The 13,138-nt window shown below is 42.4% G+C and overlaps 1 protein-coding gene across 1 annotated transcript; it reads right to left on the bottom strand.

Annotated features, from left to right (window-relative positions):
• Positions 1–243: 243 nt before the first annotated feature.
• On the bottom strand, positions 244–3,129 carry foxe1 (forkhead box E1). The gene has a single exon (XM_061830208.1). The coding sequence runs from the start codon at positions 3,092–3,094 to the stop codon at positions 1,994–1,996; it is 1,101 nt and encodes a 366-aa protein (XP_061686192.1). The 5' UTR covers positions 3,095–3,129; the 3' UTR covers positions 244–1,993.
• Positions 3,130–13,138: the final 10,009 nt, after the last annotated feature.

Here is a 13,138-nt window from a genome sequence, read left to right as displayed (position 1 = left end):
TTGTACACAAAATATACTAATTGGTTGTTTTGTTATGATTCCAATTACCAAACAAATGTTGCACACCTCTGCTGCAAAGTGCAACTTCTGCTGTGTCTTTCCTTGTTCTATTTTCTATTTTTTTGCATCACACCTGCATTTCTAACACTTGTTCCACATGTCCCGCTTTTAAATTTGAACACTTTTCCCTCTGCACCCGCTCGTAATAACCTTAAATATTTATTGCATTAGTCGCCCCTCACCACGTGTCCGACTCTAACGAAGTGCTTCCTTTCAGGTCTCATCTTGTCTGGGTTGAGACGCAACTACTGCTCAAACCTTACCGGGCTGAACTATCGTGTTACAAATCATTGCGTTGTCGCCTGAGCAGATTCGCCGAATCTCAAGTGTTGTGGTGGGCGCAAAACCCTGCACGGCTCCAGACGCTACTTCACAAGCAGCTGGGCCGAAACGGCAGACGGAGCCTTCGAGATGAGAGAAATGCACCCGCTGACGCCATTTGAAAAGGTCCACTTTAATATTTTTTTATTATTAAAAAAATGTCACAATTTCCAAAATAGCATTTACTTTTTTTTTGGGTTTTTTTTTGTATTTGGGGTGCGACACCACACATGCTACATTCTTCATACAAGCCGCTTATTGCAAAGCCTTTAATCATAAAACCCAAGAACTTCCGACAAAATGTTACTGGAATTAAAACGGAACCAAAATTTGTATGCTCAAACGGTGGTGGTGTTAATTTTTTTTTTTTTTTGTAGCACTCACCAACGGCCCACATGAAAAATAGCTCGTCAGGTTAAGACTCTGTGTCATTTTTTCTTTTCTTTTTGTCCTCAGGAATGCATGAGAAGTATTTTACAGAATATTTGGGTGCACTGGGTATGATGTCATCAACGTGTGGGTGTTAAAGAAAGTTCCAGTTAATGTTTCATATAACCTATATGTGTGGTGATTGGCCAGCACCAAAAAACTGAATCCTATATTATTGCACATTTGTGATTACGTCTTGGAGGAGCAGAGCGAAAACTGCGGTTGGAAGGTGATCCTACCAGGAAACATTTGCTACAATTGTAACTCATGACAGGGGTGTCCAACCTATAGCCCGCGGGCCATTTCAGGCAAATTTTCATGTCCCAAGGTGTATACAATAATTATCAATTGATATGGTCGAGGTGGCACGGTGGCTCGGCTAGTAAAGACTTGGCCTCACAGTTCTGAGCTCCCGGGTTCAATCCCGGACCCGCCTGTGTGGAGTTTGCATGTTCTCCCCCGTGCCTGCGCGGGTTTCCTCCCACATCCCCCAAACATTCATTGGAGACCCTAAATTGCGCATAGGTGTGATTGTTTGTGCGACTGTCTCTTTGTCCCCTGCGATTGGCTGGCAACCAGTTCAGAGTGTACCCCAGCTCCTGCCCGTTGACAGCTGGGATAGGCTCCAGCACTCCCTGCGACCCTCGTGAGGATAAGCGGCAAAGAAAATGGATGGATGGATAATATGGTCGGTGTTGTTTGTCTGAATTGTACTTAATTTCATTGTTGGCTGGCAAGGCAGGAGAAGTTTTATATATTGCTTTTCTAGTTTTGCAACAGAAAAAAAAGGAAAGTATTAAGTTAAATAGGAACAAAATTCTGAATTTCGTGTGAATTGCGGTTATTTTTGTTGTAAATGACGAGATTTGATTTTGTTGCTGCTCAGTACTTTTCTAAATAGACACAGAGCCACCCCCAAAAGCCTGAGAAATCTTTGATTTTTTTTTTTTTGCTTTATCATCTATCTCTTTTTAAAAATAAATATTTATACATTACATAATATCATTCGTTAGGATATCTTTACCCACCCTTTTTTAGCATGGGACAGAAATGAAAAATGACGATTTAGATTGTTCTGTACACGGCTCTCGGAATTAAAAGCGGGGGCACGCCTGACTGACGACGTCCGAGTCGAATAAGTATAAAGACGAAGGCGGATTAGTGATAAAAGTGTTTGACGCTGTCAGATGGCAGACACAAATCTGTCCATGTTCCCGGTGTAGGGCGGGTGTCGCAGGTAACCCCCTCCATTGGCGCTGTTGTAATGGGAGAAAGACCCCAGCTGCACCGGCGAGACCCTGCCGTAGTGGTCCGCCGGCTCGCCCGAGGGGGCCAGGCGGCCGGATGCGGCGTAGCCTTGGCCTTGTCCGTAGGGGCCGTGCGGGGCGGTGTGGTGGTGGTGAGGGTGGCCGCTCTGTCCGGAGTAGGTGAACCCCGGGTGCGCGGAGGCTGCCCCTCCGCACCCCTGGCTCTGGAAAACCGGCGGTGCCAAACTGCAGGGGCCGGGCCCGTTGTGGACCCCCTCGGGGGTGAAGCTGCGAGCGGAGTGCTGCGTGCCGTCTGGCCCCTGAGCTGCGAGCACGCCGACCGGCGGTCTGATCAGGTTGTTGATGCTGAACATGTGAGTCTGGGCCGGGCCGAAAGTGGGGGACGACGGGGACGGGTAGTAGGCCGAAGGCAGCTGTTGGCCGTAGGACGGACTGACGGTCATGTTGGAGTAGACCGCATTGGAGTACGGTGCTGACCTCGCGATCTGGACCGGTGTGAAAACCGGGTTGTCGTGCACGTACGAGGCGTAGGTGCTGAGGTCGCATCGCTTGAAGCGCTTCCTGCGTCGCAGAAAACTGCCGCTCTCAAACATGTCCTCGGCGTTGGGGTCCAAGGCCCAGTAGTTGCCCTTTCCCGGGCGCCCCGGCTCCCGGGGGATCTTGATGAAGCAGTCGTTGAGTGTCAAGTTGTGGCGGATGGAGTTCTGCCACTTCTTGGAGTTGTCTCGGTAGAAGGGGAAACGCTCCGTGATGAACTTATAGATGCCCCCCAGGGTCAGCTTGCGGTCCGGGGTGTTGGTGATGGCCATGGAGATGAGGGCGATGTAGCTGTAGGGCGGCTTGCCTCGCTGCAGGGGTCTTTTCCGTCGCCGACCTCTGGGCTGCTCCTCGGATGGGTCGGGAGCCGGTGATGACGCGTCCGCCGGCGAGTCTTTCTCCACTTTGACCACCGGCATCCTCTGTGGCTCCCCGGGAAGGCCTACAGACGGTCGGATCTTAAGGGTTCCAATTTTCATGAAGTTATTTTATTTAAGAACAAACATGACTTATAGCCTGTTTTTTTTTTTTTTTTTGGGTGGGGGTGTTAGAATTATAACATTATTGTGTTACATTACTGCCAAATGGTTCATTTAACTCACATTACAGCAAGTCAACAGATAATCATCAACATAATTTGTAGTCTTAAAGGTGAAATTTACGTACATAATTTATTCAGAATTTTTCATGATTAAAAAGACATCTTCAAGATAATAATAGTGTTCAACTAACTATAAAACTAAGTAAACGGCCAATCAGCAGCATGATTTGTAGCTTTTGATTTATGGTTAAATGGCAACGCGTTCCTTTAAACTTTTTATGTAAACTGGCGACGTGTGCTTTGCGTTATATTTTGTCTTATGTTTTGACATACAGTATATAAATAAAAGTGAGTATGGGTGTATAATATTTGCAGTTTTATCCAGAAAACCCTTGCAAATTACACTTGACGCTTGTAACGCCTTTTGTGTCGCTGCAATCAATCTATTTCAAATACATGAGATTAGAAATGAATAATTAAAAAAAAAAGGCATACATAAAACTTTCTCATCCTCATCCCCATTCCATTTTTTCCCCTCCAGTTTTAAAAATTATTGCAACATAAGGTTTAAAAATCTTGAACATGTTCCATTTAAATATGCTTTTTTGAGAGACTGAGGCGAGAAGCATAAAAAAATCAATTTTATTTTGTTTTTTTTTTTTTTAAACTACTTGTAGCGAGAACTCGCCTTGTCGTAAGCTCTGAGGAATTCCGCAAGTGGGTAAAAAAAAAAAATCGCGAGGTGACGCTGCGTTCGATTGACGATATTTTCGCAGAACAAAACGTCGTCTGTTAACGGCAACTCACGGTCTGTGTCCAAATCCAGTGCTCCTACCCAAGGCGTTCAAACGAGTTAGGGCTTTTCCCGGCGCCTCGGAGCTCGTTCGCAACCGGGTCTTCGGAGGTCAGGTGGAAGCGGCGAGCGGCGCGTCCTCCATGCGTTGGCGTCTGAGGCGTGTTTGAGAGTGAGTCAGCGCACTACCTGGGGAGCGTTACCACCTCCTCCGCCACCGCGAGCGAGCGAGCGAGCACCTGAGGGGCCACACCCCCGTGTGTGAGCATCACACGCTCTTCGCATGCCTCTTTGCTTTTGTCTCCCTGCATGCTCGAAGGGTTTTCTACATCGGCAAAGAAATTTACTTTCATTCCCTCCCCACCACCTGACAGGATTTCCACAGTCGATAAAGTTTGCGCACCATAAAACAGGCACGTTGCGTATTAAATAACTTTCTCTGAAACTCACTCACTAGTCAGTTGTCAACTTCTCCCCAGGCAAGCTGAAAAAGTTGCTATTAAAAAAAAACTTTCTTATTTTCCTGTTGGTTACACCATCCCCAGAAATTCCCGATTTTTTTTCAAGTTAGGACTGTTTAGTAAAAATATTTTTAGGGCCTAATTAGCCTGACCAACTCAGTAGCGCTCCTCGGAAAAGCCCCCACGAAATCGGTTTGGCTAAACAACACGAAACTGGGTGGACTTGCCATTTTCAAAAATGACTTACTTCGCAAGAATACATTTGTGTGTTTACAAGAAAATACTCTTTACTTTGCCAAAAGTACGTATTTTATGGTTCCTTTACAGGATGCCCCCGGAACTGAAAAGTACCGTAATTTCCGGCCTATAAGCCGCGACTTTTTTCACACCCTTTCAACCCTGCGGCTTATGTGGTAATGCAGTTTTTTTTTTTTTTTTTTTTAACGGCCGCAAGGGGGACTCGTGGTAAGAGTGAGAACCCTGGAATATATGTGCCAAGGAAGTGATTTACCAGTATGTTTTTTTTCTTTTTTTGAACTGGCCCTGTTAGCGCTGCGTTAGCGTTAGTGCTGTGGTAGCGTTAGTGCTGTGCTAGCATTAGTGCTGTGTGGTAGTTGCTGCTGTGTTACTGCCGCATCTCAGTGATTTAGGTATTTATTTTTTTTTTTTAACTGGCTCTGTTAGTGCTGTTGCTACTGTGTAGCTGCTGCTGCTGTTTTTTTTTTGTTGTTTTTTTTTTTACCAGCCCTGTTCATCCGACTGTGTTGTTGCTATGTTAAGCTTAGCTAAGGTATTAAAACTTTGAAAACAATTTCTGTTTACTACCGTCTTTCTTTGTAAATATCTCACGTTTTAATATGGGTTTCAACGTGGGACATTGCGGCATTTTACACAGGTGCGGCTTATGTATGTACCAAATAGTATTTCCTTTACAAATGTGCTGGGTGAGGCTTATAATCAGGTGCGCCCTCTAGGCCGGAAATTACGGTAAACATTTAAAAAAAAAAAAAATTGTCACGGACAGTAGTTTCCCAGGTCGTAAAAGAATTGGTTGACATTTTTAATATGGATACAAAAGGAACCGAATTTGAAGGAACCATTTTAGGGGTAAATTTTTTGAATAAAGCAAGGGTGAAAGTAAAAAGTAAAGTAAAGCAGTTTAGAGAAAGTTACTAAGGTGCCACGATTAATCAACAACTAACATTAACTATTTTGCAGATTAACTATTTGGATAATCGATTAATTGTTTAGAACCATTGCTTCACTTAAAATTGTCCAAATCCTCTTTTTTCAGTTTCTCAAAAGTAAGTATTCGCTGATTTCTGTAGTTTTATATGCAAGCAGGCTGATTAAATTTATTTAACCAAAAGTATAAATTGTCAAACATCTGCTATTGAAGTTTTTCTCTTTTCAGACATGTTACAGACAAACCAGTGGGTGAATAATAATCAATTTATGACAAAAAATATAGACAATTTGCTTAAGAGGGTTCACCAGATTGTCACTGCTTGTTGCTTTAATTTCAGTCAATATGCAAACTCCTCATCCTAAATTAACATCAGTTTATTTAAAAAAAAAAAAAAAGAAAAGAAATTGGTCCACGTCGTTTGGAATCTGCGGGCTTAAATGGGCTCTTTAGCGGCGAGTTACGCCGCTTGTTGTTCTACGTGGCTTTCCATGTTTGCTTTGCGCCCACACGAAAACCAGACGGTTGCATTTGAGGGATGTAAATGGTTTTTTTTTTTGTTTCCCTCCCCCCCCCCCCCCCCCCAAACTGTGATTTCAGCATGCAAATTTCAGGCCACCAACATCTCACGGAGATCGTTCTTTTAAAATGTGCTGCCGCTGTCAGCGTCATCCAAGGAGATGTCAAATTAATACAATGAATGTGATTTCTTAGGCTAAAGCGTTGGCCTCGCAGTTCTGAGGACCCGGGTTCAATCCCAGCACCATCTGTGTGGAGTTTGCATGTTCTCCCCGAGCCTGCGTGGGTTTTCTCCGGGCACTCCGGTTTCCTCCCACATCCCAAAAACATGCAACATGAATCGGGACACTCTAAATTGCCCCAAGGTGTAATTGTGAGTGTTGGTGTTTGACTCCCCGCAAACCTCGTGAGGATAAGCGGCAAAGAAAATAGATGGATGGATGGATGGAAATGTAAAGATCTCTTGTACTTGTACTTTTATTCAGTCTGCAACTGCGTCCACCAACACAATGATGATGTTATGAAAATGTTAAAATGACAAATATCGAAACCATCATTTATTAACCATCAGGATTGACTGTATGGGATGGAAATGTTCTTGATAAAATGTTGAAAATATGGAAAATCAGACATTTGGAAAACTTGTTCTGGAAGTGAATTTTTAAAGGTTGGCAGCTGCATCGAGAAGAGCTCAGGGGTGCCTGGCACTTTTCGGGACAATGCGGTAGCAGAGTAAATGCGTACTTTAAAAAACGATGGCCTCCAAATATGTGATACATGTAGCAAAGTTTCACTGCGGTTCGTTTTTGTTGTTGTTGTGGTTTTTAATGTGTGTAAATGGCCCGACTTAGCGCTGCTTTGGGCCGAACAAGGATGGGCTTCACCGCCTTAATCCCTTAAGCAAACAGGCGAGAAAGACAGCCCGAAACACTGCCGCCTATCAACGACACGGCCGCGAGTTCGGGCGAGCGGGCGCCAAGAGAGCGTCGGCCGGGTTCGCCGCCGATGAAAGATTCAGTCGTTCCGGGCCGGGCCGGCCTGACGGCTTCGCCTTTCGCGTTTCCGATCCCCTGTTATTCCGTCAGCAGTGTGACCCACATTTTTCACCCCCAGATTTCCCATTCGTTACTAATGAGACATTCAAGAAAATATCATTCTCATTGCAAATTCGAAATTTCCACATTACACAAATCCCAACATCCCCCAAATACCATATTTTGACAGTAACAATCCAGATCCTTCCACATTAAAATGGACATGCCCACTTAAAAAAAAAAATAATAATAATTTTTAAGAGGAGTATGAGTTTTTCCATGCAATATTACTGTACTATTATATTATCATATTGTTTTTTTCATAAATTATTTTTTTTAACTTCTCAAGTTAGTCTATCTTCTGGAATCAAAACTTTTCATTCCATCATTAACACAATTGTATTTTTTTAGATTGAATTTTCAACTATCCTCAAAACACATTTTAGTTTTCTCAATAGAACAACTTTATAGAGTAATTTTTAAAATTTTTTTTGTCATGTAATAGGACAGTTTTGTTCAACTTTTAAAAACCTAAAACCATAGTTTCTTTGTCACAATAAATTTTCCTCTTGCTAAATTCTGACTTTTTCCCACATGTAATAATTCAGTTTTTCACCCAGTAGTGTGAGTTTATTCTAATGAATAATTTTCTCTTGAAATCGCAATTTTATTTCACAGACATCTAGTGAGTTAAGTAGTTTTCTACTTGTAAAATTCTAATGTTTTGTAGGTGTTTTCCCCTCAGATTTTTTTTTAATTTTTGCCACAAATGGAATTAAATCAAATGGATTATATATATATATATATATATATATATATATATATATATATATATATTATTATTCACTTTTTCTCGTCCTGTCCTTGTGTGTGTGATGTGGTTTTCTTTAGTGGGACATAAAAGAATCAATACCCACGAAAGTACAGTTCGGTTGTATTTAACTTTTGTGTTCCGAGAAATTACGTTAAACACTATGTTGAAACATATTTAGGTAAATCTTGCATTTCAATTTTTGTGTGCAGTACATCTTTATTTAATCATTGGTCAAGTCCCCGCAATATTTAAGCATAGTGTTTATTCAAACCTTGCATAATGCTACAGTGCCTTAAAATAACATTGGTGATTATCTTATGAATCCATTATAAATATAAGCATATCCAGAAAAATTCCAAATAATATTTTTAATGTGCTCTTTTATCCAAGTAATGACATTTTTGTATGAGCTTCGTCATTTTGACTATTTTTGAGAAGAATGGACAGCCTTTGTGGGGAAGGGAGTGTTCTGCTGTGATCACACGGGGAGTACGCCAAAGCACGCGTACTCGACGTTACCAATCAACATTTTGCCAACTTTGCATGGAGACAAGATAATCATAGGAATAAAAGACGTGCCTTTTTCGGCAAGAAATGTTCACCATCGTACAATCGTGATGGAGAATCAAATTGAATTACGGAAGTCTCAATGCCTGCAAGACGTGTGAAAGCACAAGAGGTCGCATAAATGGCAAGACGTACTTTTGTCATCATTGGTTAGCAACATCCTAACAATGTTATTTTAAAGAATTGAGAGACTTATTGTACTGTATTTTCTGCACTACAAAAGCCTTTAATTTTTTCAAAAGCCAACAGTGTGCCTTATAATCCGGTGCGCCTTGTATATGGATCACTATTGAGCCTTTAGTGAAACTCCATCTAATGGATGCATAACGTAACCCCAGCCTCTACTGTCGCGTCTATTTTATGCGCCTTATGATGTGGTGCGCCTTATATATGAAAAAAAAAGTCTTCAAATAGGTCAGTCATTGAAGGTGCGCCTTATAATGTGGTGCGCATCATAGTGCAGAAAATAGGGTACTCTAAAAGTGTTGGTCTTAAATAAATGCGCAAAATACATCTGTACTTACGTTGTACGGCTCAGGGTGACCACACTTGGCTTGCCACGGGGTCCTTAAATGTTTCTTTTTCTTACTGAGCAGAATATGCCAACCGAGCCTTCCTCGGATTATTTCTATCCGAATTATGGCATCATTTCGCGATACAGTAGGGCATTTTCACGTGTGTGATGGTGGCGGTAATGCATGTGATAACACTACAAATCGGCCATGATTTCTTTGTTTACGCATAGAATACATCACATCCGTCCGTGCAAGTAGGTCATGTGACTCGCCAAAACGGTGGCGCCCATGAAAATTCGCAATTGCCGATTGAAAACACCATTAAATGATATCGTATTAACCTCAAATTTTAAAGGTACAGTACATATGACACATATGCTTCAGTGGCGTATTCCCTTTAAATATACTATTTAAGAATGAAACCTGCCATCTTGGATCACCACTGGTAATGTTTGTCTTGTCTTTCTTTAGCTGGCACTCGCTGTAAAATGTTTGCGAATCACCTGCATGTGCAATTAATAAGTAGCCAAATGTGCATGGCCCCAATTACCACAACAAAGGCGCAGCCCCAAACGACTCCAATTGGAAATTTCGCACCAATAAAAGGTTTCTGTTTTGTGAAGCGCCGTGTAAACATTTGGAAGTTTGGTCTTCCTGCCTGGGATAATGCGAGTTTGATTGTGTGCTTGGTTTTTCCGTTTGACAGCCGTTTGTTTTTTTCCCCCTCCGCCTCCCCTTCATGGACCGGCCTCACCCTTGGCCCTAAGACGTCTTCTTATGCTCGGTGGCAGCGAACAATTGCCGCTGACTCGTTTCCCAGCTCGCTCAAGCTCATATTTGCCATAGTTTGCTCATGCATCACCATCTGGCTGGCGTACAATGTGTACGCTTCATATTTGTTCATGAGCCTCTTGATCGCCTGCCGCATTAAAATATGGATTGGCAGCACCGAGAGGTCAACAAGAGCGTGTCATTGTGCTATTATCGAATGACAAGTATGACAGATGCGCATTGTTATGCTTGTGAAGTCATTGTGCTGTGATAGTTTGAAAATATTCACACTTTAAAAAAAAAAAAAAGAAATCTTTTCATTTGGGGAAAAAAAAGCAAACTAATGTATAATTTATTAACCAATACAAGCGTGGTAAAAGAAATAATTTTTGATAAATTCTATTACAGTAGCAATGGGAGAAAGGAACAACCATTGCAATATAATTAATAGAAATTAAATCATTTTGGTATAAATTGCTCAATTTATTAATAGTAACAATAATGTTTTAAAATAAACCACATCAATCCAATATTTCTTGTTCTATTATTTCATTAGAAAATAAAAGTAAAATATGAGTGAAATAATACCAAAATATAATCATATGGTAATAATAAAGTAGAAAAATACACCCAAAATATGGTACGATACTGTAACTTTTTTATTTTTTAGCTATTTGTTCTTCTAATTTGATCTAAGTATTTTCTTTTTTTTACATCTTTAGCCATTTTGGGGGACAAAGAGTATTTTAAATTATTTTATTGTGTTTCATTCAGTTGGGGATTGGCAGTATGAAGCATCATTTTTAATATGAAGTAGTCATTGATAGCCAAAGCTGTGCGAGTTCCAAGTTTTTTTTAAAGCTGAAAATGCATATAAAATATAATTCATGAAATTCATACTGAAAAATTATCCTGATAATGACAGCGTCTCTATGCACTTTTGATATACAGATGAGTGTTATTCATTTTTTTTTCTTGTGTCGCCGTGTACGTATTTTTTTCCGTGTCGTAAGTGTTACTAAGTAATGAATGTTGCCATTGTGATGGCAAACGTTAATTAGCGTAATTGGCCAACACGAACTGCGGCGTACGCGACTGACATAACGATGACAGCCGCTTTCTCACGCGCGTGCGGCAGCATAAGCGAAGGATGATTGCGAACAAGCCCGGGCCAGCCCACGCCTCTGCTTTTTTGGATGATCTTTGGCATTTCTCACTGAGATGAGGTCTTCCTTAGCTTCAGTGAAACGGGGCGGGGGGCGGCGTCAGTGTGGTGTGGGGCGAGTGTTCTGCGTCGGAGGCAAATGACCGCTTTGTTCTGCTGCTTTTTGACTTGGGCCCGGCGAGAAATGCTCCCTGAGCAAACAAAGGCAAACAAATGAGACATTTGAATGTCAACACTTGGACTTGGAGCATGCGGCGCAGGGACGAACGCTCGCAGGTGCCGTGAACGCTTGGATGGCAGCGCGTCGTGCCAACAAAGCACGGCGGCTAACGTTGACGCTGAGCAACACTTCTTGCTCCCAGTTTTAATGAGCCCCCATTTTTTCTCAAATATCGGTCGCAGGTCTGGCTAAATCTGTATTATTGAGCGCTGTGATAATCCATCCACAGGTGTCATGATTAGCATGATCATTAATCACGTGTGCCTTTTTGCTTCCCACAACAAAAGGCCACTTAAATTATATATACATATATTTTTTTGTGCTGTTTCTTTTGTATTATTTGTGAAGTTTGCCACTGAAGCATACACAACTGAGTGTTACAGATGTTTTTTTTTTATGTCCTTAAATGTAAATTGGGGTTAACTTCTTCTTGCGCTTAAATGACTGACATAAAATATTGTAGCCTGGCTGCAGCTTTTGTGTACGTTTGCATTAAGAGCTGCGGGGTCTTGTTGCGGATGCAAAGTCCGACGGTTGACTTGCTCCCATCCCAGGCCGGTTTACATAACTGAAGAAGCGTTGTGTTGCCCCCACCCCCACCCACCCAGCTCTGGCCGCCGTTAATTCGCTGTGATTGAGGCATACCCGTAAACGTAATATTCCACCGACAGGGTACTTTCTTTTTAGTGTGCTCAAAATTACTCTTGTCGTACTGTAGTGAAGCAGTGGCAATATCAGAGATAGGATAATATCAGAGAAAAGCCTACTAGAACACCTGAAGTCTATCCATCCATCCATTTTCTTAACCGGTTATCCTCGCAAGGGTCCCGGGGAGCGCTGGCGCCCATCCCAGCTGTCAACGGGCGGGAGGCGGGGTACACCCTGAACTGGTCGCCAGCCAATCGGAGGGCACATGGAGGCAAACAGTCGCACTCACAATCGCACCTAGGGGCAATTTAGAGTGTCCAATCAATGTTGCATGTTTTTGGGATGTGGGAGGAAACCGGACTGCTCGGAGGAAACCCACGCAGGAACGGGGAGAACATGCGAACTCCACACAGTTGGGGGCGGCATTGAACCCTGGACCTCAGAACTGTGAGGCCAAAGCTTTCCAGCTGACCCACCGTGCCGCCCATCTGAAGTCCATTTGGCGGAAATGAGTTGGGTCCTGAATGTAAGTTCCAACTTTATTCTTGTATAAGTAGGAGTTGAAGCTCAAAAGTATTCAATTATTTATCAGAATCAGATTTATTGGCCAAGTGTGTAAAAACACACAAGGAATTTTTCTCCGGCAGTCGGTGCTGCCCTGGTACGACATTCAGAACAAAGAACAAGAGACATTACTATTTATAGGAATGATTCCGATGTAAAAGATGTAAAATCTTCATTTAGAACAGGTACAACATAAGTGTGCCAACGTCCCTTTACCCGATCGTGGTTCCTGTGATAGACCAGTGCAATGACAATTGTGCAAAAGTAGCAGTTTATAGTGATGAATCATGCGATAGTCTACAAAATCAACTGCTAATGCTAATACTGATTGGACCAGCAGGATGTGAGTGAGCAGAAAAAAAGGAGGTTCGCTGATCACAAATTTAATGACTTAATTGCCAGACGGGAAAAAAGATGTTCAAATGCCTGCTACTTTTGACTTTCATTCATCTGTAGCGCTTTCCCGACGGAAAGCGCTGCAAGAGCTGGTGGCCAGGTGGATCCGAAAGGATCCTGCCTGCTCTGGACCTAGTTCGCGTTGCGTGCAAGTCCTTGATGGGTAGCGTGGTGCCGACAATCCGTTCAGCGGTTTTGATTGTCCGTTGCAGTCGGAGTTTGTCCTTTATTGTGCTGGTCCCAGACCAGACTGTGATGTGACATGTGACACAGTACTGATTGGATGACCCCTGTGTAGAACTGTCTCAGCAGCTCTTGTGACAGGCCGC

Source organism: Syngnathoides biaculeatus, chromosome 9 (assembly GCF_019802595.1).
Source record: "Syngnathoides biaculeatus isolate LvHL_M chromosome 9, ASM1980259v1, whole genome shotgun sequence".
NCBI lineage: Eukaryota > Metazoa > Chordata > Actinopteri > Syngnathiformes > Syngnathidae > Syngnathoides > Syngnathoides biaculeatus.
Note: the sequence above shows the minus strand (reverse complement) of the source record. Positions and strands in the feature narration are given on the sequence as shown.

Coding starts and splice junctions, on each gene's coding strand:
- foxe1 (XM_061830208.1), bottom strand. CDS start 3,094: ATGAAAATTGGAACCCTTAAGATCCGACCGTCTGTAGGCCTTCCCGGG.